The sequence below is a fragment of the Nyctibius grandis genome, chromosome 4 (genome assembly GCF_013368605.1).
Source record: "Nyctibius grandis isolate bNycGra1 chromosome 4, bNycGra1.pri, whole genome shotgun sequence".
In the NCBI taxonomy this organism is placed as follows: Eukaryota; Metazoa; Chordata; class Aves; order Nyctibiiformes; family Nyctibiidae; genus Nyctibius; species Nyctibius grandis.
Genome location: NC_090661.1, coordinates 18,070,000 through 18,095,062, shown reverse-complemented (window position 1 = coordinate 18,095,062; position 25,063 = coordinate 18,070,000). Strand labels below are relative to the sequence as shown.

At 54.4% G+C, this 25,063-nt stretch overlaps 2 protein-coding genes across 2 annotated transcripts; one reads left to right on the top strand and one right to left on the bottom strand.

Moving 5' to 3' along the window:
- Nucleotides 1-234: 234 nt before the first annotated feature.
- On the bottom strand, nucleotides 235-9,175 carry LOC137661902 (cytosolic 5'-nucleotidase 1A-like). Its single transcript, XM_068397667.1, has 7 exons — nucleotides 8,846-9,175; nucleotides 6,991-7,049; nucleotides 5,010-5,177; nucleotides 4,502-4,631; nucleotides 3,811-3,933; nucleotides 2,525-2,703; nucleotides 235-1,977 (listed from the first exon to the last, which is right to left on the bottom strand). The coding sequence occupies exons 2-7, from the start codon at nucleotides 7,033-7,035 to the stop codon at nucleotides 1,675-1,677; spliced, it is 948 nt and encodes a 315-aa protein (XP_068253768.1). The 5' UTR covers nucleotides 7,036-7,049; nucleotides 8,846-9,175; the 3' UTR covers nucleotides 235-1,674.
- Nucleotides 9,176-10,141: 966 nt separating this feature from the next.
- SYT8 (synaptotagmin 8) lies at nucleotides 10,142-16,127 on the top strand. Its single transcript, XM_068398889.1, has 9 exons — nucleotides 10,142-10,247; nucleotides 12,672-12,806; nucleotides 13,172-13,329; nucleotides 13,453-13,548; nucleotides 13,788-13,955; nucleotides 14,173-14,340; nucleotides 14,539-14,656; nucleotides 15,065-15,198; nucleotides 15,291-16,127. Exons 2-9 carry the CDS (start codon nucleotides 12,689-12,691, stop codon nucleotides 15,522-15,524), a joined length of 1,194 nt encoding a protein of 397 aa, XP_068254990.1. The 5' UTR covers nucleotides 10,142-10,247; nucleotides 12,672-12,688; the 3' UTR covers nucleotides 15,525-16,127.
- The last annotated feature ends 8,936 nt before the right edge of the window (nucleotides 16,128-25,063 follow it).

Here is a 25,063-nt window from a genome sequence, read left to right as displayed (position 1 = left end):
TCAGCCCCAGGGTTGAGGCAGCGGGGAGTGGGCTTGGGGACATGGATGCAAGAAGATGTTCAGGGGCCTAATCCAAAGCCCACTGAAGGTTTCTTGTGTATTTAACCCATCTTGATGCACACGTATAAGACCGGATAAAAGAACTGAATGCCTGTACAGAAGCACCGAGTTATCCCAGCCCTCTTCCTATGCTGCTGAACATGGGTATGAGGGACAAGTGCTCACACAGGGATGCTCGTTTAATTATTTATTTATTTATTTGGCGGGGGGGGGGGGAAGCATTGGTGAGAGCAACATTTGTGAAGCCTTTAAAAAAAAAGTACTTTTTGATTACGCTGAGATTAAAAAAACTAAGCCCCCGTCATCTTTATCTCCTCCATCCATAATCCCACTGCCACCCAGCAGGCACTGCCCCGAGCAGCAGTTTGTATTTTGTTACGAGGCTGCTCTGGGGAGCTCCCAGGGATCTCGGGTGCCGTGTCCCCGGAGAGCACAGTGGCCTCTAGTGGCAACCGCTCACATCCAGCCCTGGGGAAAGAAACCTGCAAGTGAGCCCTGGGGGGCTGCTTGCTCCCCAGGAAAATTAGGAGCAGAGTCTAAATTGCCAGAGGAGAGGCATGCCTGCACGGCAGGTGGCTTGGTGCTGGGCAGGGTCCTGAGCACACCCATGGACCCCATCTGCTCTGAGCAGCTGCACCTGGGACCCCCACCCACGCCCTCCACCCACAGGCCTGGAGACCCATTTAAACTCAGGCCGGGACACCCAATCCTGCCTTAGCCCCCGGAGTGCTGGTCTGCAGTCCTGATCCCTGTATGGCTTGTGTTGCAGGTAGCCCATCTCCAGTGCCCTCTCCTGGTGGGACATCAGAGCTACATGGCAGCTCTGTCTCCTAGATGGACCTCAGACCTGGGTTGCAGCCTTGTCCCTGGCCCATCTCCTGCAGCTCCAGGAGCTCAATGTCCTACAGCTCTGAGCCTCCTAAGGGCACTCTGTGAGCAGCCTGCATGCCTAAGGAAAGGTGACTTGTGCTATAATGTCTTCCATAAGGGGGAACAGCTTGGGATTTCTTTTTTCAATCTAATCACCCATTTCTAAAAAGTTTGTAGCTCTTTTACAGCTTTTAAGTCTTTCTCCCTCTGCTGAGTTTGGCTGGAGCTGCCTGAAGGACTTGCTAGCACATCAGCCTCCTCAGGAAACCAAGCTGAGTGTGTCTGGTGAGGCAGGGTCTTGAGGGCTTCCTTTGGGCAGAGGTCCTGGGAATAAATCTTGGAAACTATCTGAACACAGCCAAAGCATTTTTAGTGCTTAGTTTCATGCTGCTTCTAGCTCATGTGTGGGGCAATAGCTTCATTTATTTCCCTACAGAAAAGTCCCCAGGTCCTACTGGGTATGTAGGTGATAGTCCTCAGGGTCACAGCAAAGGTGTCCCTCTTTCCTGGAGTAGTTGCATTTTATTGGCTTTATCCTAAGACCTAAAGGACCTCATCTCAGGAGCAGAAATGAGCATCAAGATTTGCCTGGTAGCCTGTGCTCTCATGCAATGTTCTCATCCCCTTTCCCTGAGGCTTACTTGCTGCAGGGTAGGAAATCCTTCCCTCTCCACCAGAAGGTTTGCCTTCAACTGGCCCAGTCCCCTGTGCTGCTGGGAGGGAGGCCTGCTGGCCTGCAGCCCATCAGCAGCAGGAAGGGACCCAGGCAGAGGGTACACCCATGTCTCGAGCCCCCTGGATGTTATGAAGGCCATCGTCAAAGAAAATGTGGGGCTGGATCTGGGCGAGGATGGGGCCCTTGGGAGCCCCGTCCATGAAAAAAGCCTCGTCAATGGCCAGACCCCACTCCCGGAGTGTCTTGATGGCTCTGATGCCCATGTCCCGGCCGCTGCGGGCAGTCACCAGGTAGGTGCGGATGGGGGATTTTTCCTGACTGAACTTCTTGCGCATCTTCCCAAGGTGCATGGCAAAAGCCTTCAGGGGACCCTGGAAGCACAGCAAGACACTTGGGAGTGGGTGGGAAATAAGGAGACATCTTCTCTGCCTGTACAAGCCATTTGTTCCTCTTCCAGTGTTTCTCAGGGCTCTGCAGAGCACAGGGACACCTGTGTGGTGCAGGATTGGTCAGTGCTGGGACTGGTGCTGTGCACTGGGGTGCTTGGGAGGAAGGTGAGTGTTGTGGTGCTCATCCTAATCCCAAAGTGACCAGGAAGGTACATCCCAGCGAGCAGTGCCTTTGGGTCTGAGCCCTGCAGGGACTTGCACAGCAAGATGTCCCAGCCTACAAAAGGTGATGGAGGTAATCACAACCCCAGGGTTGAGCTGGGGTCTCACTTATAGGAGACATCAGGCCAGATCCATCTCCAGTGGGACTCCAGATCAGGCCCACGCCAGGGACCAAGTGGTGGATGCAAAGGGAGCCTGTAAGGGTTTGTGCTTTTTTTGGCTCCTCATGGAAAAGCCCTGGCAGGAGAGTTGCTCACGGTGGGTGCAGAGCCCATGGATGCCCATCAAAGCGGGGTGGCTTGCTCACCTCTCCCATGGGCACGGCCTCCATCGCCTGTTCATACTGCACTGCCCCCTCCAGCCCCTGCTCCCGGAAGACCTGGTCCGTCTCGTCGGAGAAGAGCACGGCATCCCCGTCGAAGACTACACGGAGAGGGGTGCTGGGGGCCTGCACCTCCTGCTGGAAGACGAGCGCTGCCGAGACCCCTGCAAGACAGAGCAAGGTGGGGCTCAGGAGGGACACCCTGTCCTGGGGGCAGCTTGTGCATGGCCAGCTCCTCCCTGCGCATCTGCCACGGCCTGTCCCACACTGCAAATGTTGGGGCCTCCAAGCCAGGGGACTTTCTGTGGGGGTCAGCCCAGCCTTTCTAGGTCTGTGTTATCCCCCCATGGGGATGGACAAGAAAGCACTGCTGATCAGAGACTCATATCTGAGAGGTCTCTGAGAGAGATACTGAGGTCTACTAAGAGATGATGGGTGGTTGTGTAGGCATGAGCAACCCTCCTGGTGCTTGCTCACCCTGCCAAGCCTGGCTTTAATGCCCAGATTTAGCACTGTGTGCTGTGACTAACAGGGACTGGCACCTCCACTTGATTGGGGTAATTGGCTTAATTACAGGTCTCTTCCTACAAGCTGCTCCCTGCCCACCCTCATCTGTGGACACAGGATGAGAGACACTTGTCAGAGCGATAATGCTCTTCAGGGAGGCTCCAGGGATGTGCTGTGTAGCAAAGGAAAGTCCAGGCTGCAGATGGCTCGCTCCTGACCTTGAAGAACCTTGGCCAGCTGATGTGCTCATACTCAAGCAAATTAATACAGAGGCGATTAACCCCATTAGAGCTGTTGGGGAGATGGCACTCCCTCTGATCCAGGTCAAGCATGTGCTTATATCTATCACTGAGCACATGGTAACTCTGCATGTACCAAGAAAGCAAATTTCTATAGCATCTGCACAAAGCCCTGGGAATCATCGATGCACTATCATTGACCCAGTGAGCAGCAGTAGGTGGCATGAGTGGTTAGAAAGGCTTTAATGTCAGGCAGGGAATGACCAGCCCATGGCAGAGCTGTGGCCAGAATTATGCATAAAGCACTTGGTGACTTGTGAAGGCATCTGAGAAACCCTGTGTGTTTGCAGGCTGCTGGTGGGGACAGAAGAGGAGACTGAACTGTTCAGGACTGTAGTGGTAATCAACGTGCCATTGACCCCCTTGCCCCTGTGACAGCACAGGCTCTGGTGTTGCCTCTTGGTACTGAGCTGCTTGGGAAAAGTGTGGTGGGTTTGGGGATGTGGGATGAAGGGGAGAACGCACCTCTCTGGAGGGCATTGCAGACATCTGTCCTGTCAGCCGAGAGGAAGAGCTTGACCCTGTGGGACTTCAGGTACTGCGTGGAGTCCTCGTCGCTGACGAAGCAGAACTTGGAGATCTCCAGGCCTTTGGGTCAGGGAATGTGAGCAAAGTCTGTTATGGGGCAACATCCTCCTTGCAGCCCCCACTTCCCTCCCTGGGTCTTGGCATGCTTTGCTGCAGAGCTCGGAGCAATTCATTTCCCAGTGCTGTGCAGGGAACCCGCCCATGTTCTTGCCGCATCTTCTTGCCCCGTTGCTCCTACAAAACTGCAGAGTGCAGTTAAATATTCCCTTCATCCCTCCCTTAAGTGACCCTTCCTGATAGCACTCTGGGATTTAGTTTTTTTAAGAACTCCATTTTTTTAGTAGCTGCCTGAGGGTGCCCAGGCTGTGCAAAATGCTGCCAGACCCCCCAGTGCAAAGGATACGGCTGAAGGGAGTTGGGCTTTGCCAAGGAGCCTGTACGCTGGGTGTGCTTCAGCACCCTGAGCAAGCTGCGTGGGGCTGGCAGGAATGGGGCTTGCTTCCAAAATAACCCCTTGCCCTTGCATCCCCTGGCTCTGTGTTTGCCACTGATGCTCCACTGTGGTGTTTTATCTGCTTTGCAGTCCCCCAGGGAGGAGCAGACACCCCCAGGGATGGGGTCCCCTTACCGTAGTGCTTGGTGCTGTTGATGATGCGCACGCCACTCTCCGGGCTGTTGTTGGAGAGCACCAGGATGTCAAAGAGGTCCTTCTCTGCTGGGTTGCTCTCCAGGATCTTCTCGTTCACATACTGCGCTGCCTGCGAGGAGAAGATGAGACTCTTCTGGAGGGGCGTGACTGCGATGGCTTTGCCAGGGCCCTTTTGCAATTGAGAGGTTAGTGGTTTGCTGCATCTGTCAGCTACGGCACGGCTAGCATGTTATGGAGAGCCACACAGAGCAACCACCCTGCAAAAGCCGCCACCAGGAGGGCAGGGAGCAGGATACTCTACAACGGGGAGGTGGACATGTGGGACTGGTGAGGAGCACAGGTCTCGATGCCCTGCAATGAGGCCAAGAGGCAAGAACAGGCATATCTGCACCCCGTGATGGAAGTTGAGACCTAAAGCCAGGAAAGCTGAGCTTTCACCCCATCCTGCGAGTGTCTGCATGTGCCCCAGACCAGGTGTGTGGCTCACCTGGATGAAGGCAAAGGCTGTGCCCGGTGGCAGGGGCTTGTCCTGGTTGGCCTGCTGGTGCCTTGCGTACTCCTCCTTGCCCTTCTCCAGGTAGAGCTTATGCTCCTCCTCCAGGTTGAAGATGGCTCTGGTGGTCACTGCAATGACCAGTGCCTCGCTGGGGTCTTTCTGCAGGACAGGGAGGAAAGAGGGGTTGGGAGACAGCAAAGAAGCTTTGAGGTGAGCAGAGGGGCACAGAGCTCCACTGACCAGGGTGGTGGGGTGGGAGGCATCACCTATGCATCATGGGTCCTGACGCCAGAGGGCCTTTGGAGAAGAGGTCCAAGCCCAATCTTCATCTTAGGATCACAGAATCGTTTTGGTTGGAAAGGACCTTTAAGATTGAGCCCAACAATTAACCTAGCACTGCCAAGTCCACCACTAAACCATGTGCCTAAGCACCACATCTACATGTCTTTTAAATACCTCCAGGGATGGTGACTCCACCACTTCCCTGGGCAGCCTGTTCCAAAGCCTGATAACCCTTTCAGTGAACAAATTTTTCCTGATATCCAATCTAAACCTCCCCTAGCACAACTTGAGGCCGTTTCCTCTCGTCCTATCATTTCTTACTTGGGAGAAGAGACTAACACCCTCCTTGCTACAACCTCCTTTCAAGTAGTTGTAGAGAGCGATAAGGTCTCCCCTAAGCCTCCTTTTCTCCAGACTAAACAACCCCAGTTCCCTCAGCCGCTCCTCATAAGACTTGTTCTCTAGACCCTTCACCAGCTTCATTGCCCTTCTTTGGACACACTCCAGCACCTCAGTGTCTTTCTTGTAGTGAGGGACACAAAACTGAACACAGTATTGAAGGTGTGGCCTCACCAGTGCCAAGTACAGGGGGACGATCACTTCCCTCGTCCTGCTGGCCACACTATTTCTGATAAAAGCCAGGACGCTGTTGGCTGCTGTGGGCACAATGGGCACACTGCTGGCTCATATTCAGCTGGCTGTTGACCAACATCCTCAGATCCTTTTCCACCAGGCAGCTTTCCAGCCACTCTTCTCTGAGCCTGTAGTGTTGCATGGGGTTATTGTGACCGAAGTTCAGGATCCAACACTTGGCCTTGTTGAACCTCATACAGTTGGCCTTGGTCCATCGATACAACCTGTCCAGATCCTTCTGCAGAGCCTTCCTACCCTCTAGCAGATCAACACTCCTGCCCAAGTTGGTGTCATCTGCAAACTTACTGAGGGTGCATTTGATCCCCTGGTCCAGATCATTGATAAAGATATTAAAGAAAACTGGCCCCAACACTGAGCCCTGGGGAACACCACTTGTGACCAGCTGACAACTGGATTTAACTCTATTCACCACAACCCTTTGGGCCTGGCCATCCAGCCAGTTTTTAACCCAGCGAAGCATATGCCTGTCCAAGCCACCAAGCCATCTTCAGGCCACCAAGGATGGGGCAGGCAGCTGTGAAACTCTAACCTGTCTGGTAAGTGCCATATGGTCTGAACACATCACACAGCAGAGGGAGTTGCTTCATAATTTTGGTGTTTGTGGGCACAGCACAGCCATGGTCGCCTGTTTATGCTGAGCTGGGCACTGCTAGGTTTCTCTGCACGTACTGGTGGTTTTACCCTTCATTTGCGTCTTTTCTGGAGAGTTTAATATAAAGGCTCTATATATGTACAGAAGCTGCTGCTTTCTCCCTGGCTGCTCCAAAATTTAAGCGTGATCAAATGCACCCGTCCTGTTCACACAACTGGAGGTTCAGCCCTGCAACCTCTTTCCATGTGGAAATCACATGGACCTCACCGGGACCAGGTGCCCAGCAGCCCTGGGCACCTGGGACAGGTCACTTCTGCTGAAACCTAGGCACGAGCAATTCAGACCACCGCAGCTCCAGGTTGTGGTGTGTCCTCTCCTGCAGTGGCATTTCAAAACTTGCTTTAGAAACCCAGGATGCACATTTTGTAACGAACAACCTTTTACCTGTTTCACATCGGTGTTTATGACTGTACTTTCAGGCTCTGCCATCTTCCACTTTCAGCCTCAAAGAGAAAATATACAATTAAACCGATACATTATAATATAGCCAATCTAGAGAGGGTGAAGAGTGGAAAAGGGACAGGGGACATCCTACCCACCAAGAAGAGCAGCCCAAATGAACCTGCTTCTGCTGACAACAGCTCTGCTCTGAGAAAACCTGGTCTTATAGTTGCAAATAAATATGATGAAAAAGTAGCTTTTGAACCACACATCACTCCTTTCCCCCACCCCCGCCCCCAAGAGTATTTTTCTCTGGGGGGAACTGCTGAAAGTGGTTGTGGAGCTCTCTTCCCAGCTAAATAAGTCTGTCTTTGTGTACCTTAAGTAGGGCTTGGAGATTGATTTGTTCTAAAAAGCCAAAAATAGGTCAAATCTTATGGGTAGGCTTCTAGTTCACATCCTTATTGCCTTTCTTGCTACTTTTTTTTTATTTGAATGGTGAATTTGTATCCACAAATAAGCAAGTTCACTGTGTGAGCAGCTCATTTGCAGCTGTAAAAGACCTGAGTAGAGATATGTGGTGAGGGATTGAGTGCAGGGCAGGACTGTGCTGATGGGGCTGGTCTGTCCCTCCCCAGCCCTATAAGCCAGCCAGCCCCTGCACTAAAGGTCTCTGTGCAGGCTGTGCTAGCCCAGGTCTGGCAGATGAAATTCATGGGTGGGGGGGTTACATGGTCTGCTTGTGCCTAGCAACTGAACAAGAATTCACATTTATTTTGGTACGCCCAGGTCCTGTGGTTTCTGTAACCCCCATGCTGTACGCTTCATTTCTATGCACTAGTCAGTGTTAGAAGTGGACTTTTAGGATTCAGCCTGTGAGATGGGAACTGTTCCCATTCCCACCAAGGGGCATCCCATGGGGGTTGTTTCCACCCAGCAGCTCCTACAGGTACGCTGTGGGGTTTCTCTGGAGAGCAGAGGCAGCAATGAGGTCTCTGCACAGATGTGCTGGGAATGGCAGGGGGGTTAAAACCTCATTTACCAGTTCATGCCCTACCTGATTACTGGGTTGGGGGGCTGTGCAAGCATAGACCAAAGCCAGCATGGAGTGTAAAGAGCAAGTCGGGGTCTCCAGGGAGACCTTTCTTTTCCCCCAATTTTCTCTAATTCATTTTTATAATTCAGGGGCTGTGCAAAGTGTTACCTGGGCTGATAAGAAGTGCTCTTGACTGATGCCAGCCCTGAGAGCTGGAGCCTTGCCATGGAGGTTCCATGCTTATATGTGCACACCCCAACTGCCCCTGGGGTGGAAAGCCCTGCTAGCAGGGCTGCTCCCCCAGCCCGTGGGTGCCTGGAAAGCCAGGAGATGCTGGGCATCCCTCTGCTTCTTCCACCCATAACCCGTGCTGGGAAGGGGTCTCCTCCCGCAGAGCAGAGGGTGGCAACCACCAGCCCTTGTCTGCTGAGCAGGGGGAAGCTTTCCTCTGACCGAATTTCAGCCAAGCACTTTTCTAAAAGTGAAAATGAAAAGAGAGGCGGCGACGGAGCTGAGCAGCCCTTCCTGGAGGCAGGACACCACCTCTGATTCCTGCCCTGCCCTTCCAAGCGCTGCAAACCCAACCTGACTTCTCCTTTCCCCCTACCTGCCTCTAAGCACTGCAGTACTGTTTACATACAGGTATGCGTATACGCACATACACCCATCTCCGCTGCGAGCACCCCCCGCGCACCCAACACCAGACACACAGCAGAGCCTTTCGGGTGGAAGCTTGCTGGTCCCCGCAGCTCGCCCTACAGGAGCAGCTATTGCCCCCTGCACACAGCCAGGGTTTTGCTAGAAATAAAAGCCCAAACTCACCGCGAGCGCTGCCTCTGCTCCCCGGGACAGCCTGTCCAGCGGCAGCACCCAGGCTTTGCCCCAGACGCTGCCGTTTATATTTCCCCCGTCCCCGCGCTGGCAGGAAGCAGGCGGGAGCCAGGCTGGGGCGCAGCTCCGCGCCCCGGCGTGCTGGGATTTGTAGGCAGCCGGGCAGGTTGGCGGCGTGCCCGGGCCAGACTGCGTTTCCCAGCCGGCACTGCACAGGCGGCTCACGGCCGCCCAGGCCTGGCCTTGACCGTGGCCACGATCCTGGGGATGGGGCTCAGCTTTTTGGGCTCCCTCGGAGCTCGTGCTCAGTCGCCGCTCGCCACCTGCTGCCCGCAAGCGCTGCAGCGATGTCTATTTCTGTAGCTGGGGTATTTATAGCGTGCCTCCAGACCTCTCGTTCCCCGGCCCTTGAATACGTAACGGTTGAGGTTTTGACCGAAAATAGAGGGGTACCTGTTCAGGAGCGGCTTGTGGAGCACGCAGGGAGCTGAGCCGGGGAGAAGGGCTGGTGAGGAGTGTGGCAGGGCGCAGCGGGGGGGCTCGCCGCATTTGCAATTTTACTGTAACATTTTTGGGTCCCTTTTCCCTTCTTTTCTGGAAGCTGGCTGTTATGCACTGCAGGGGTGATTTCTGGGCTGGGACCCTGCTCCCCTGGACAGGCTGTGCAGCACCCAGACCTGTGAGGCTTGTGCTGGCAGGGTATTTTCGCATGCCCTTTCTGCCCAACAGTGAGATTTGGCGCAGGGGTGTGTGGAGGGGGGGGCTAACACAAAGGGGCCGCTGCCATCCTGCAGCTTTTCCCTTGCCCAGCTGGGGCACTTCCCTGCCCCACTGCTGGAAGATACCCAGAGCAGCAGCAACCTCCCCAGCCTGGCTCCTGCCAAAGGAGCTACTGATGTGCTCAGTCTTTAGCATGTGTGTGCAACCCCCCTTTCCCTGACTGATTTTATTGGGCATGTTCCCTTTTCCTCGTCCCTCCTGTGCATTTCTCCCATGCATCCTCTGGGACTGCCAGTTTAGAGCAAAATGTGCTTTGGCATCTTTACATTTACAAACCCTCCAAAGGTTTTCTGCAGCATCATTCTCCCAGCATCTCCTGCTCCTGGAGATGATGCTTTTCCTCTGAGCAGCATCAGTGCAGGGCACTTGCAAGCAGGGCTGTGTTTCAGGTGGCTGAGAGGCAGCCCTGGCACTCTCTCGTGGCTGGGTGCCCAGTGTGGCAATGCCTCAGTGGCCACAGGAATGTCTGGCAGGACCCATGAGCTGGGGTGCTGGGTAGAACTGGGACAGGTCTGGTTACTGGGGCCTCTCCTCTCACATCGGTGTCAACCATCAGACACCCACGGCATCAATCTCTGCTTCCAGCACCGCCCCAAATTCCTGCAGTGACAAGGTGAGTTTTGGGCTGATTTTGCTGAATTGGCAGCAAGGGAAGAAGCATGCAAACATAAATTTAATGTGACAGGGATGCCAGTGAAATTGCTCCTGGCCGTGTGCCCAGTGCTGTTCCCGTTGACCCTGGGGGATGGAGCCACCCAAGCAGCGGCCCTTCGCCCCATCTATCCTCCCTGCCATGTTGGAGCTGAGCATCCCTGTTTATCCCCATCACTGCGCGCATTTCCCGGGCCCTCACATGGTGCATGAAACCACCACATGCCCCTGTGGGCCAACAAGCTGGGCTCCCTGGGGGCAGAGCTCACCAGGGATGGATGCAGCCATGGACCTGTCCCTTGCAAGTATCCACCCCCTTGCAAGTGACTGTTCCCTTGCGCTAAGTGCCTGCAGCCACACAGTTCAGCCCAGCATCGCCGCAGAGATAATGTGAAGAAGTGAATTTGCTGGGGCACAGAACTGGGCAGCGATGCCTGACAGCTTCTCGGAGGCAGGATGGCAGGTTTTGCTTCCTGGTCCGGCAGGGAGTTCCCCGCTGGCTTTTCGCCTGCGTGAGCACCGCTTGGGTCAGCAGTGAGGTGGGGCCGATGGAGCTGCTGGGGCCACCCGGTTCCTGGGCTGGCAAAGCAGACTTTCCTGTTTCGGCCGTGCTGTGCAGACACCATCCCCGCTGCACCCTCGGCTCCGTGCCTGGCAGGGTCCCATCTCACCCCGCAGCATGCCCCTGCCACGCACAGTGGGGAAGGGAGACTGAGGCTGGGAAGGAGACGCATTGGTAAGTCTGGTTTCGGGAGCCCATCAGCACAGGGTGGGAGTGAGAAGCAGGGCTCCCCCAGCCCCTTTTCCCAGAGCAGGGGTGCTTGATGCTCCCTGCAGAGCCCACTGAAGCTGCACTGCCTCTCCCATACTGCAGCAGGGCTGTCTCCATCGTCCCCAAAACAGTAGCTCAGGTAAGGCTGCAGGGCTGGGATGAGTTTCTTTTTTAAACCAGGGCCAATGTCAGACTAATGTGACAGCCCATGGGGGTCTGGCAGAGAAAAAGTGCTGAGACACCTAATTCTGTGCTGTGTGGGTGCCTGCTCACCCGTGCTGTCGTGTCCACCCACCGCCACAGACTGAAGCCACAGCCCAGTGCCTCCTAAATATCACAGACACGTCACCAGCCACCAATTTCCATGTGTGGGGACAGGAGAAACCGGTCATTAAAGCTGCTGGCAGCGAGGCTGCTAGTGGAGCTCGGGTGTCCAACGGCACAGATGTCCCAGGTGGCCCTGGGCAAGTCACTTAACCTGCACCTCATTGCCCCAGCGATGATGCTGCAGGGGTGACAACAATTCCTGCGTCCCTCCAGCCCTATGCCTACACGTGGCAAAGGCCACTGTTGGAAAAATCAAAGGCTTTTGCTGGCTTTGTGGGCTCAGCAGAGGGAAGCGCAGAGGTGGTTTCTCCCCCGGAGGATCCCCGTGCAACGAGCCGTGGCCCTGCGGGGTAGGCAGAGCGAGGCGGTGTTAGCTGCTTGAGCAGGAGCTGTCTCAGACGCGGGGCAGGCGGCTGTGGCAGCCAAGGCAAACAGGCACATACCTGCCAGCCTGGGCACGGCACTGGGGCCGGGTGCTGCCAGCACTGTGACGGCTGCAGACCTGCTCTCCGTGCAGCCCGGCTCCTGGTGCACCTCTGCTGCTGCTGCTGTTCCTCACCCAAAAGGAGGCAAGAAGGAAGTTTTGGCTACGAGGAAGTGTTCATACTAGAATAAGAGCCTTGCTATGGGGACAGCAGTAGCAAAAACGCATCCTGCTTTAACTTTGAAGCCTTCCCTTAAGTTGAGTCAGTGTTGCCATGTGCACGGGTCGGGCTTACTCAAAGTTTCTGAGCTGGTGTGACCCCAGCCCTGCAGCACCACCGCCACCTGCAACATGGGCACCAGCCCCGCTGTAAGCCCAGGAGCAAACCCTTTTGCTCCTTAGCCCTGTAAGACAGGGAAAAATAGCCAAAGAGAGTGTTAGCTAATGGTGGGGCTTGCCTGGGGCTGAGCAAACCCTTGGCGAGCTCAGCTGCCTGGCCAGGAAGAAGCCAGCACAAAACAGCTCTTTTTTTCCCCCCCTACAGCCAGGTGATTCCTCTTCTCAAAAAATAAGGGAAAACTCCCTAATCCATCCCCCTGCTCCCTCCCCTTCCCGAAGGCAGGCTTGCAATGATATAAATGAAAAGCCTGTAGGCAAGGGGCTGGCTGGCGCAGAGTGCTCCCTGCCTGCGGCTCCCTCCCGCTCCATTTCACACCTCATTGCCCAAGTGGCCAAGCCCTAAATGCTTATGCTGGGCTCTGCCTTTTAATTGTGTTTGCTCTCATTAAAGCCCTGGGCCACCGGAAGCACACGCACTACTGGAAAGGAAATCCCCACCCTGTTAATTTTGCTTGCGTCCCCAGGTCACCCCACCTCAGCCATGGCGGTGGCAGCCAGGAAAGGCAGGGCGACAGCCTCCCCACTCGCCAGCAGCCCCGTGGCCATCGCCACCACAGCTCGGCCGGGCTTCCTGGGCAGCTGGCTTAGCCAGATCCCACGTGAGTATGGCGGTGCTTGCGCTCCTTTCTTGGGCAGCGTTATCCAGGGGGGCTCCCAGACTCTGAGGCTTCATCCTCCCCTTCTTCCTCCCTCCAAATCCCTTTTCCAGCGGGGTCCGTTCAGGGTGGGATGCTGCAGAGTGGTACCATGCCGCTCTGGGAGCATGGGGCATCCTTGTTGCCTCTTTGGGGCACAGTCTCCAGCCACAGCCTCCCTGCATGGGGCCTGTCCAGGATTATAGGTGCAATTTTGAAAGTACAACTCCTTAACGCTGAAGCACCAGGAAGGGGTTTAAATGCACTCTGCATGTTTTTGTTTGGGTTTAACTCTTCTGTCCATCTCTGCTCCCTGAACATCGTACCAGTACCCAAATGGGCGCTCATTGCTGTGGCTGTGGCAGTGGCCGTTCTCCTCCTCCTCTTCCTCATCTGTATTGTCAAGTGCTGCTGTGGCAAGAAGAAGCCCAAGAAGAAGGAGAGAGTCAACTTGCGCGCCGTCAGTGGCTCCACCATGGCCAGCCTCGTACGTCCTGCTTTCCCCACTCCCCCGCCTCCCTCCTCCCTGAGAGGTTTGCTGCCATGCTGCACAGCACGGCCGGGGACATGGCTGAGCATGTCCTGAGGGTAGTGCTGCTCTCTGCTGCAGGTCCAGCCCGAGATGGAGGACCTGGAGCAGGGCGTGGAGCAGATGGGGCGAGGAAAGCTGCAGTATTCCCTGGAGTACAACTTCCGCGCACAGGAGGTGGGGATGACCATAGCACAGCAGAGAAAAGGCTTTGCTCTTGCATGGTCCCTCTTTGCTGCCCACCGAGGTGGACCACACCCTCTTTCACCTCCCCCCCTGCCCACAGCCTGCTGGCTCTCACGCCTACGTGGTGTGGAGGCATCCTCCCTGCTGCACTCGCTTGCTTCCCACTGAGCCCCTGGTCATCTGGCACCATCCTCCTTCACCTGGTGACCTTGTGCATCGCTCCTTTTAAGCTGAAAGTTGGCGTGAAGCAGGCAGCTGAGCTGAAGGCCATGGACAGTGGAGGCACATCCGATCCGTACGTGATCGTCTACCTAACGTCTGATATGAAGAAAAAGTATGAGACCAAGGTTTACCGCAAGACCCTGAACCCCGTCTTCAATGAGAGCTTCACTTTCCAGGTAGGAAACTATAGCTGATGATGGTTTTACGGTTCCATTAAGAGCGTGGCATGGGCACTGCTCCCCAGACACAGACCTCTCCAGGCAGGGAGATGCCTTTGCAACTGGGATGGGCAAGTGTCACAGAGAAAGACCTGTTACTGCATCCTCTGCCCTGTCCCATGGGGCAGGGTTGCCACTGAGGAGTGAGTCTGGACTTTTGTGTCCTTCCCTGCAGGTACCCCAGGCAGAGGTGCCTGAATCCACGCTGGTGATGCAGATCTATGACTTCAACCGCTTTTCCAAGCATCACATCATTGGCGAGGTCCGCCTGCCCCTGGCCAGTGTCAGCCTGCAGCACGTCATCGAGCAGTGGAGCAACCTGGTGGCGGCCAGTAAAGTGGAGGTTGGTTCTGGCGGTGGGAAACTGCCAGGAGGGATGCGCAGTTGCTTTTGCTTCACTTGCCACTACCTCAAGAAGCAGACCCTTGGGAGCAAGCATGAGGGTGGGGGAGACCCAAGAAACCTGGGTCCAGCCTGGTGCTCCAGCCCCAGGTGAGCTGGCTCCTCTGCCCAGTGCTCATAGCTGTCATCTCTTCATCAGGAAGAGCAGCTGGGTGAGATCTGCTTCTCGCTGCGCTATGTCCCCAGCACCAGCAAGCTGATGGTGCTTATCCTGGAAGCCAAGAAGCTGAAGCGGATGGACTCCCATGGGCTCTCAGGTCAGCAGGGACTGCTCATGCTCAGATCTCCTTACACCTGCCTAGGCCTTAACAATGGCACCCAGACCTGCAAAGCCTTGAAAGCTCTTGGTGCGGAGACCTTCTCCCACCACCATACCCTGCCCTTGGCTGGCTCTTAGCCTTCCCTAGCACAGATACTCCAGCTTTGGGCAGAGCTGGAGATATCTCCCAGGAGGAGATGCCATGGCTGGATGGTACGGGGAGCTCGTGGCAGAAGAAGGTGGGGGAGGTGAGCTCTGGGGTGGCTGGCAAGAGGAAGAGGGGTGGATGCTCATCACGAGGAGTGACAAGCAGGATTCCATGGTCTGTTTGGGAATGGAATGTTTTGTGGCTGAGCTCCTCAATGAGAATTGTCACTTGTGCCAGCTGTGTCCTCTCTCTCCTCAGATCCTTTTGTCAAGGTGCATCTCATCCTGAACAGGAAGAAATGGAAAAAGAAGACAACAAGCGTGAAGAAAAACACCTTAAGCCCTTACTTCAATGAGGTTTTTGTTTTTGAAGTGCCTTTCAATCAGATCCAGGTGGGTTTCCCTCCAGCACCCAGGGCTGAGCGGGTCCCCACTGCAGCGAGCCCCCTCCCACTGACCCTCTTTCTTGTGTCCCCTCCCCCCAGAACGTGGATGTGGTCATCTCCGTCTGGGATCACGACAAAGTGACCAAGAACGAGCCCATTGGCAAACTCTTCCTGGGCTGCCGGGCCACGGGGAACCAGCTGCGGCACTGGTCTGACATGCTGTCCAACCCGCGCCGGCCCCTCGCCCAGTGGCACAGCCTGCAGCCGCCAGACGTGGTCGACAAAGCCCTGGGGCTGAAGTCAAACCTCAAGCTGCCCCTGCACCCCAGATAGTTAGGGGGTTCCTCCACCACCCGCAGGGGAGGACGGAGGGCTTGAGGAGGGGTGAGGGACTTCTGCTCAGCAGCATCTGGACGTGTTGGTCCAGCTGTCAGCAGACAGGGGCCTGGGCGCTCTTTTTTGCCAAGATGATCTGGCTGCTGGTGCAGCTCATGCCCTGTGTAATGCCTGGAGTGGGGCAGCTCAGCACCCTGGAGCAAGGCTGGATGTGGAGCAGAGGATGCTGGAGGGGGTGCCATGGGCACAGGAGCCAGCTTGTCCCAGCCACTCGCAGGCCGGGGGCACTAATACACAGAGCTTCAAGCTCATACAAAAACACTGAGTCTGTTGATATTTTTAAAGCAGAGGATTAATGTGCCGGCAGCATGGGGTGGGCAGTTTCTTTGGCTGTGAATAACTTGGCAAAAGGCGAGTTCTTGGGAAGGCCTTATGTGTCCTGGGACGGCTTTTAAACAAGACTGAGATCTGGAAGCACCCTAAGAGGCTTGAGAGGAGAGAAAGAGGATGAGCTGGCGAGGAGGCGTTGGACGCACAAGACTAGCTCTTCAGTGCCTCTGCAATAAGCATGCTCTGTGTCCTGGCTAGAGGCTAAATGAGACAGCAAAATCAGCCACTGGTTGTCTACACAGCTTCACTCTTAGCCTGTTCTCAGCCCATGCTCACTTCTGCACCCCAAGATGTAACTCAGAGGATGGGACTCACCCAGTGACCGTCCCCACGGACTGTGCAGATGAGGCAGCACAGTGTTGGCTCCATCCATCCTGTGTTTTTCTACTGTGCTGGCGCAGCAAGGTTTGCACCCATGGCACCTCGAGGGGCTGCCAGGGTGGAGGGGCTGAGGCTCTCGCTTTTGTGCCATGATCAGATCACGCTACCCTGATGAAGGCTGGGTTGAAGCCCTCACGTCGCTTCTGGGCAGGTTTCATGTAATGTGGGAGGTTTTTGTGGCCACATGTCCTGCCCTGCCTTGCTTCATGGGGCCTTGGGGTGGGGGCTACATAACTAAAGATCCCTCCTAAAAGGATGAGGACATCAGAGAGGTGCCACTGTCCCTACCCATTCTTGAGTATGCTGCAGTTTCGGGTGGCTTGGGAGCAGCTCCTCTGAGCCACCTGTGGGAGGAAGCTCGCTGCATTTGGCTGGAGGAGGGAATCATCCTTGCTCCAAAATACTTCTGCTAGAAAGCAGCCATAGCACATGGAAGATTTAGGCTCATATCATTGTATTTTGGCCCAAAAGACAAAAGGAAAGTATAATAATAATAATAATAATAATAATAATAGCTGTTGCCCGGGCTCTGGAGGGGAGAGACCCCAGTCGTTAATGAAGAGCCATTAATATTGAAAAGCACTTAATCTGCAGTTACCCAGAGCTCCACAGAGCAACCATCTGAGAGTTAAACAAACACAGAGAAGCTGAGGAAGCTTATGAAAACTCTTGATAGAGATTAATGATCTGGGCTTAACTACAAAAAGCTGCTGCATCTGCTTCTTGATAAATATTCTCCAGGCTTTGCCGTGGCCGTGATGAGGGAAGAAATGCCAGGATGGTTTCAGGATGGCTGTAACAAGTCAAGTGTGGTTTCTGCTGGGGAAACAGCATCTGCTGGCAGCTGCTAATGAGATGGAGAAGGAAATCAGTCACCTGAGAAAAGACTTGTAAACGGATGCTTTAAATTCTTAACCTTCAGTCTCAGCCTTAATTCAGGTTGGAATGAGCTGTGCAGAGGGGAACATCTCTGAATTGGGTTTGGGGTGTGGAATCCATTGCCAGGTTGTTTTTTGGTGATGCTGTGTGGTGATCTAGGGCCATGCAGGACCCAGAAGGTCTTTCGGAGGTGTTGGGAACGGACATTTCTTATTCATGCTGTGCGTGTGTTGTGTGCTTTTCCAGCCCCCTTTTTTAAAGTCGTGGCCTTGAGGTTCACTGCATAATTTATGGAGCTGGGCATAAGAGCATGTGCATATTAATCCCAAAATGAACGTGGCTGAAGAAGGTGCAGGGACATCCTCTCCTTGAGAAACATTATCCCCAATACCAGTGCCCACTGCTCCTCTCTCCAGCTTTGGCCCCGCTCAGAGCCCGAATCACCGGCACAGTCTGGGGTGAGCAGAGCCAGTGAGGGAAGCTTGGGGTGCTTTTGGGGGGAAGCTGGGGACCCCAGGAGAAAGTGGCCGTCTGGGCCAGCTCCAGGCAGCCTGGGCTGAGCCTTGGTGCTGTAAAAACTCAGCAAACTGATTTGTTTGCTCAAGAGGGAGAGGCGAGGCAGGTGTGGATGATCTCCACCCAGTTCCAGTTTTTAATGCACCACCAAGTCTGCTTCTTTCCTCCGTCCTTGCTTTTCCTTCTCAATCAGCCTCATGCTCTTTCAACAAGGCTTTGAGTGCTCTCCTTCACCAGGATCCTTTTTGAATCTGCTGGCAGCTGTTTGAAGCAGGGCTGGTGGTGCTGGTCTTCATTTCGTGGCTTATTTCATTCAAAATGAACTCAGCCTGCTGGGGAGCCTGTTCACGGGAAGGAGAATGGCCCCATCTCATGTGCAGACATCTTCTTTTCACCTTCTGTGGCCTTGACAAGGCTAGTTGTCTCCCATCCGCCAAAGCCACATGTCTGAGCATCTCCTGCCCAACCGATGCTCCTCATGTACTTGGAGGGCCCGGAGCAGGAGGATTCCCTGGTGTAAGGTGCAACAAGAAGAGAAGTTAAAGGAGGGGGAAACCAGCTCCTCCTTAGCTTGTGACTGTGCTGGATTCCCCCATCTGCATCTAGAGGGCAGGGCAGGTTCGTGCTCTGAGCTGGGTCTCTGTGTCATCTGGTCTGTGGCTGCCGTTAGAGCCTCACCAGCCAAGATTTCTTCTTCTGGAGATGGAACGCATGTGTGAGAGGGAGAAAGATGGGACGCTGTGGTGCAAGCCTGTTCCCATTGCCGCAGAGCTGGTTGACACCTGTGCGGCAATGCTGGGGGTGTCCAGGTAGCTTTTTCCAGGTGGCAGGAGCCAGCTCATGCCTGTTCCTGCACTGCAGGGCCAAAGAGGGTTTTTCTGGTGGGTTAAGGGGAGCAAAAGCAGGTGTCCAAAGCCAGTCTGCACAATCCGTGGTGTCTGAGCAGCAGATGGGGAGTTCGTTGCTCTGCTTCACGCAACGGACAGTCCCTGTGCATTTAATTATCAGCTTTGCAGGTTGGTGGCAAGGCAAAAAGCAGAGCTTGGGCCAGGCAGAGGTCTGTTAAAGGAGACAAGAAGTACTGAAAAATGAGATTTTTGCTATTAAGATTTATAATCTCAATTATTTACATCCAGATCCAGGAGTTCTGACCTCCATAAGTCCCCTCCCAAAGCAATTATTCCCTCGTTCAGTGATTTTTATGATCTTTGTCCCTGCACTTCAGGAAATCAAACAGAAGAGCCACAGCAGGAGAAGGCTGAGCCTTACACGTGCTTGTCGCCAGTCATCTGCCATGAGACATAAATGATTATGGGCTGTCATCGTTCAGCCTGGGTATGCACTGGCTGTCCTCCAGCCACAGATTTTTTGGCTAGTCTCACAGTTTTTGAGAGCTGGAGAGCATCTAAGCTTTTCTCACAAGAAGCAAGCGTGCCCGTTTTTATAAATATTCGATAACTGGCATCATTATGCCGTGCAACAGTTTCTTTTTACAAGTCCCAGCTCCTGGGTTTGCAGAGTTTTATGCAGGTTTGCAGCTTTTTCTTTTAAAGCACGTTTTTATCCTTTGTGGTTGGGGAGGGGGGGTGTAAATATATGAGGATGCCTCCAGGCCCAAAACCCAGAGGCAAAGCGAGAGGATGGTTGGCTTTTGTTCGAGGCTCTCACAAAGGAGCGGGGGTCCCGGCAGCTGACCAGCCACGCTGTGATCCTGGGGTAATGGCAGAGGGGGACCCCCCTGCAAGGGTCGCCAGCTGCTGCTGAGGTTGCCAGGTGGGTGGAAGGAAAGCTGGTACCCCCCGGGCTGGAGCAGAGGAGGGGGACAGTGGGCTGCAGCCAGTGTCCTCTTGCCCGGAGCCCTGCTCTGTGCCGCTTGCTTTTGGGGGGCCCTGGGCCACGCTTCCTACTAAAACTTGCTGTCTACAAGTACCTGAAAGGTAGCTGTAGTGAGGTGGGTGTCAGTCTCTTCTCCCAGGTAACAAGCGATAGGACAAGAGGAAACAGCCTCAAGTTGTGCCAGGGGAGGTTTAGATTGGATAGCAGGAAAAATTTCCTCACCGAAAGGGTTATCAAGCAGTGGAACAGGCTGCCCAGGGAAGTGTTGGAGTCACCATCCCTGGAGGTATTTAAAAGATGAGTAGATGTGGTGCTTAGGGACATGGTTTAGTGGTGGACTTGGTAGTGTCAGGTTAGTGGTTGGACTCGATGACCTTAAAGGTCCTTTCCAACTAAAACGATTCTGTGATTCTAAAACTACATCTCCCAGGCTGCCCGGCACGCTGCCACGCTGCCGGCTCCCCAGGGAGGGCTGCTTGGGGGAGCTGGGGGCACCCAGCACCCCCCGGTCCCCGGCACCCCCCCGGCCCCGGCATCCTGCCATCGCCTACGGTAAAGCACCGCGGCGGGGGTGTGGGGAGGGGCAAAACCTTGCTGAAGGGCCCTGCGCGATGCGGGGTGGGGGGGACGGCTGCAATCGGCCGAGGGGCCGCTGGGAAACTCCGGTGGGAAAGGGGGGTGCTGGGAAGGGGTGCTGGGAGAGCCTCCCCCTACCCCCCGCCGGGCGTCGGTGGGAAAGGGGTGGAGGGGAGAAGTGGTGCCTGGGTGCTGGGTTCTCTGGGGGAGGCGCAGGGGAGGGGAGGGGGGCTTTGGGCTGAAGCTGGGAGCAGGGGGGAGAGGGGGGCTCAGGATGGTGCGCTGCGGCCTTTCGGGGGGATTGCTGCCTCCTCTACCCGGGCCGAGTCTGCTGTGGATGGGATTTTCAGTTTCTCCGAGAGAGGCAAGGAGCCCTGCCCCTGTCCCTACCCTTATCTCTACTCCTTTCCCTATCCCCCTTTTCCTACCCTTTCCCCCCTTTCTCCTGCCTCCCTTTTCCTTCCCCCTTTCCCCTGCCCCTACATCTTTTCTCTGCCCCCTTGCCCCTGCCCTGACTGCTGGTGGGGCTCTCACATCTGGGACTGTCCCTGCCCGAGTCTGGGCTTGTTTTGCTTCTGGATCAGTCTGGTGACACAGAGGCATTTTTAGGACCGCTTTACATCCCCGTGCACCTTTCACTGCTGTGGACAGGAAGGAAGGAGGGTTTCCCCTTGGGGTAGCAGCCTCCTGCCCCAAACAGTCCTGTCTGAGGAACAGGACTGATAAAGGGTGCACAGAGATGCTCCCTGATGGCTCCTTCCATTTGAAGTTTGTGGGCAGACCTAAAAAACCTAAACCTCCCATTTCTCCATATTTAAAGTCTCGGCAGGATGGAGCCGGGGGAGAAGCAGCGCAAGGATTTCATCGCTGTCACACTGCCGGGCAAAAGATGCCCCCCAAAGAAGATCGGCGTTACAGGTGAGTGGATGCCCATCTGTGATGACTTGTTGCATGTCAGCAAGATGGGAATTTCTCAACCAGCCTTGCTAACTTCACACAAAGGTGATGAAACCCCTGTGGGCACTTATTGCAGTTCAATTTGAGCAGAAACAAGCACAAAGTAAATTAAGAATAGGAGTTCAACCCAGCTGAAATGAGGTCTTGACCTGCAAACACACCATCTCATATCTTAAGTGCTGTGAGCAGTGTTTAGGAAGATGGTAGTTTTGCAAGCAAGTGTTTCATCACCCTGCTCATAAACATGGAGGTTTATGACATTGCAGCTGTCCTCATCTGAGCCATTATCTGGGGGCAACAAGCCCTCTGTGGGAAACGGGCACGTTGAGTTGTGAATCATTCATCGTTCATTTAGGATGAGAAGAATTGCACCCTTGGAAGAGCCTGTTCTCCTCATTGCTGGTGAAGGAGGTGGCTGGCTCAGGTGGAGGCTTTTGCCCAGTCAGCATCTGGGTTTGCCCTGGATGGAGATAATTTTCCTCTTAACTTACATAAAAGTCAGAGCAGTTTTGACACAGGAGCCTGAATTTTGGCATGAAGGTCGTCAGTTAAGAGAGCCCAATTAAAACACTTGGCCTTGGTGTTATAAAAAGCTGGTGGGAAACTTTACTCTGGATGTGACAAAGACAAGTTCACATCTGCAAAGGCCAGAAACAAAATCCCCTGAACGTCTCTCTGCTTTGGTTGCACTCAACCCATACCACCCCTGACTTTTGGGTATGTGTTAAACTCGGGTCTGGCTCCATAGGGGAAAACTCTTGTCTCAGATATACCCTGAAGTAAGCAGCATGGGGGATGGTGTTGGAAGGTGCTCGATGGCATTGGGTGTTGAACTTCCCTGGCTCAGCCCTCTCCTAGTCTGAGCTCATCCTCTGCCTTCCCAGGCCTTATTGCGAAGCACCTCCAGAAGACCTTCCAGAGGCCAATCGCCTTGCAGCTGTCTTCTCTCATGGCTCGCTCTCAGTGTTGTGCAGGTAGGTGAGGCTGCTGAGGGTCTTTGCAGCTCCCAGCTTTTTTATAAAATGTAGTGTCTGGGGTCACACAGCACTTGCAAAAAGACAGTGGGCTTGAAATGTATAATTTCTGGAGAATCATTCCTTACGTGGCCACTGATTTGTAGGGCAGTCACTGACCTTGGGGAGAGAAGAGCTTTGTGCTTTATTGCTCTTTTTTTTTTTTGAGCTCTATGGCCACTTTTATTTTTACTAACATGATGTTCTCACCGCTGCTTTGTTTTGGCACAGAGAGCCTGAAAGACCTTTTGAGAGCAAAGACATGTTGCAACCATACTCATTTGAGCACACAGAGGTCTCAGCCTGTTCTCCAGACATGTTCTGGGTCATGCCCTGGTCTTTAGCAGGGTTTGAGGACACGCAAACACACAGAGGATTGTGATCAGGTGTCAGGTCACTGTGGTAATACTATCCAGGGGCAGGCTTGGTGGGAATGCTGGAGGGTTCACCTCAGCTGCTGGAGGCCTGGGCACCAACCCCCGTTGGGCAGAGATCTTGGCTGTTGGCTTTCCAGAGGGCCTGCCAACTCAGCCTGGGTCCGTGGAGAAAGAGCTGGGCTGTGGCAGGGTCTAAGGCACCTTCTGGTCCAAGTTTCCTAGGTGGAAGTGGGAAAAGCTCCTGCGAGGAGTGAGATCTGCACCTGGGGCTGAGCTGGGAACCAAGTGATCCTAATCCTGGCTATGAACACAGCCTCTCCATCGCTGGAGGCTGAAGCCCCTGGGTGCTACCGTGGTCAGAAGGGGCTTTATCCAGAGGGGTTTTCTGTTATTTGCCATCTCCCTGCAGCTGCTCTTCATCCCTTCGTGTTTTCAGTTTGAAACGCCGTACTTCCTCCTAGCTCCAGCTTGCAATGAGTTGCAAACCCCTCCAGCAGCCCACACTGAAGAGTGTCCCTCTGGAGTGGAAGGGATCATTAAAATGCCTTTTTTCTCATCAAGGCCAGTGTTTCTATTGAGAGTACCTGCGTGTGAGTAGTTGTGCATGTACATATGGAGTTGTTCTGTTCCTGCAGGCTCTTGTCCAAGCTTGGTGATGAGTAAAAGAGAAGTGCATGAAGAGAAGGGTGGGGATGTGGTGTCCATAGCTGCGCAGCCTGGCAGGACACACCAGTCACTGTGCTTAGTGCCATTAGCAGGAGGGGACAACTGCTCCAGCAAGTTGGCACCCCAGGACTGGCAGAGCAGTCTACAGGTCCAGGTGAGCCTTTATGTCATGTTTGTCCCTGTCCCAGGCAAACAGGATGGCTGGGTATTCGGGCTGGTGATGTGCAAGGTCTTCAGGGCCTCTAGTGTCTCCAAGTGCTGCCATGGGCAAAGCCAGCTGCCAGCTTGTGCCTCCTTGCTCATGCAGCTGGAGAGCTGAGTTTGTGCAGTCTCACCAGTCCTTTCCCTTTTTTTGCAAATGGAAGAGGCTGAGAGAGGAGGGGCAGCCCACAGCATAGGATCCCTGGCACGGGCATCCCATTCTTGTGCTCTCAGATCCAGTTCCACCCCTACTCCTCCCCTGCCTTGTCCAGCAGACTCCCCTTCCAAGGCCAAGCTCTCCAGATACTTCCCCGTCTTCTTGCTGCCATCATGGGGCTCCAAGCCTGATTCCAGGCCCCTGCCCCATGCCAGCTCCAAGAAATCCCTCAGGGGGAGCTGGAAGAAGAACCTGCATTCTGAGGAGCCCACCAGTCCGAAATCAGGACAGCCTGAATGTTTTCCCTTCACAGAACCCATCATCACTCAGATATCTGACTGCATCTACCTGGGGAACCTCAATGCCGCCTACAGTGGGCAGGCGCTGTGCACCAACAGCATTGACAGCATTATCGACATGAGCAGCCTGCCTAGTGACCGCAGCCTGAGCATCATTCCCTGCACATGCCGACGGGGAGGTTTCAGGCACAGCTGGTCACACCTCAAGGTTGACATCCAGGCTCCACTCCATGGGGATCATCACAAAATGGGGCAGCCCTGCTTCCAGGACATCAATGACTGCATCGAAGCCTTGCTGAAGAAAGGGAAGCGTGTCCTCATCCACTGCAAGGATGGTTACTCTCTAGGTCCTACTTGAGTCATTCAGTACCTAATGGTCAAGCACAGCATGAGGCTGCTGACAGCCTATGAGTTTGTGAGGGCACGATACCCGCTGAACATCCAGGACTGTCATCAGGATGTGCTGGTGGGTTTGGAGATGTCCCTGCAGCCTGGGGGCATCAACATCATGTGCCTGAAGCACTCCCTGTCAAGGAAGATGGCATGGAGCTAAACAGACAGGGTGGCTGTGGTGTTTGGCAGCAGCCCTGAAGAGGAAAAGCCAAAAGCCTTAACTCCACCTCATGGGTAAATGAGGTGACTGTAGCTGTGGGGTATGAAGGACAGCACTGGCACAAGATGCAAAGGTGATAGCCTTCCTTTGTAGCAGTTCCTAGAGGCTGTTGTCAGCAGAAGTAGAGTGTGGGGAGCTCTTTTAGGGATACAATGGAGGGAGAAGGGAGTGTTCTGGGCAGGATGGGAGCCATGTGCTTTGCTTTGGTCTGATGTGATTTTGGGAAAGCAAAGTCAAGTCAGACACTGGTTTGCTCAGCAGTCCTGCGTGAGCTTTTACCAATTGCTGCTGAGCAGAAGGCTTAGTTTTTTTGCTAACAGTGTCATCCTTGGAAATAAGACATAGTGTTGTCTGGTGTCATGTCGTTCCATAGTGCCTGTCCACTTGATGCTTGTAGGATATTGAAGAGGTGGCAAGGTGTAAGGGTGTAGGAGATGGCCATGAAGGATGGCTTGCATGGATCAGTCAGCCTAGTCCTTCCATCATGTGGTGGTTCCCTGGAGGGGCCTGGCCTAGAAGTGCCACACCTGAGTCTCTCTAAAGTGTAGGGCAGAACCTCCTGTACATGCCAGGTCTTCCCTCTGTCTGGCCTCACAGGATGGTGAAAGTGCTCTGGGAATGGTGGGCCATACTCATGGTGCATTCCTCTAGCATGAGTGGAGGGGAACAAGGGAA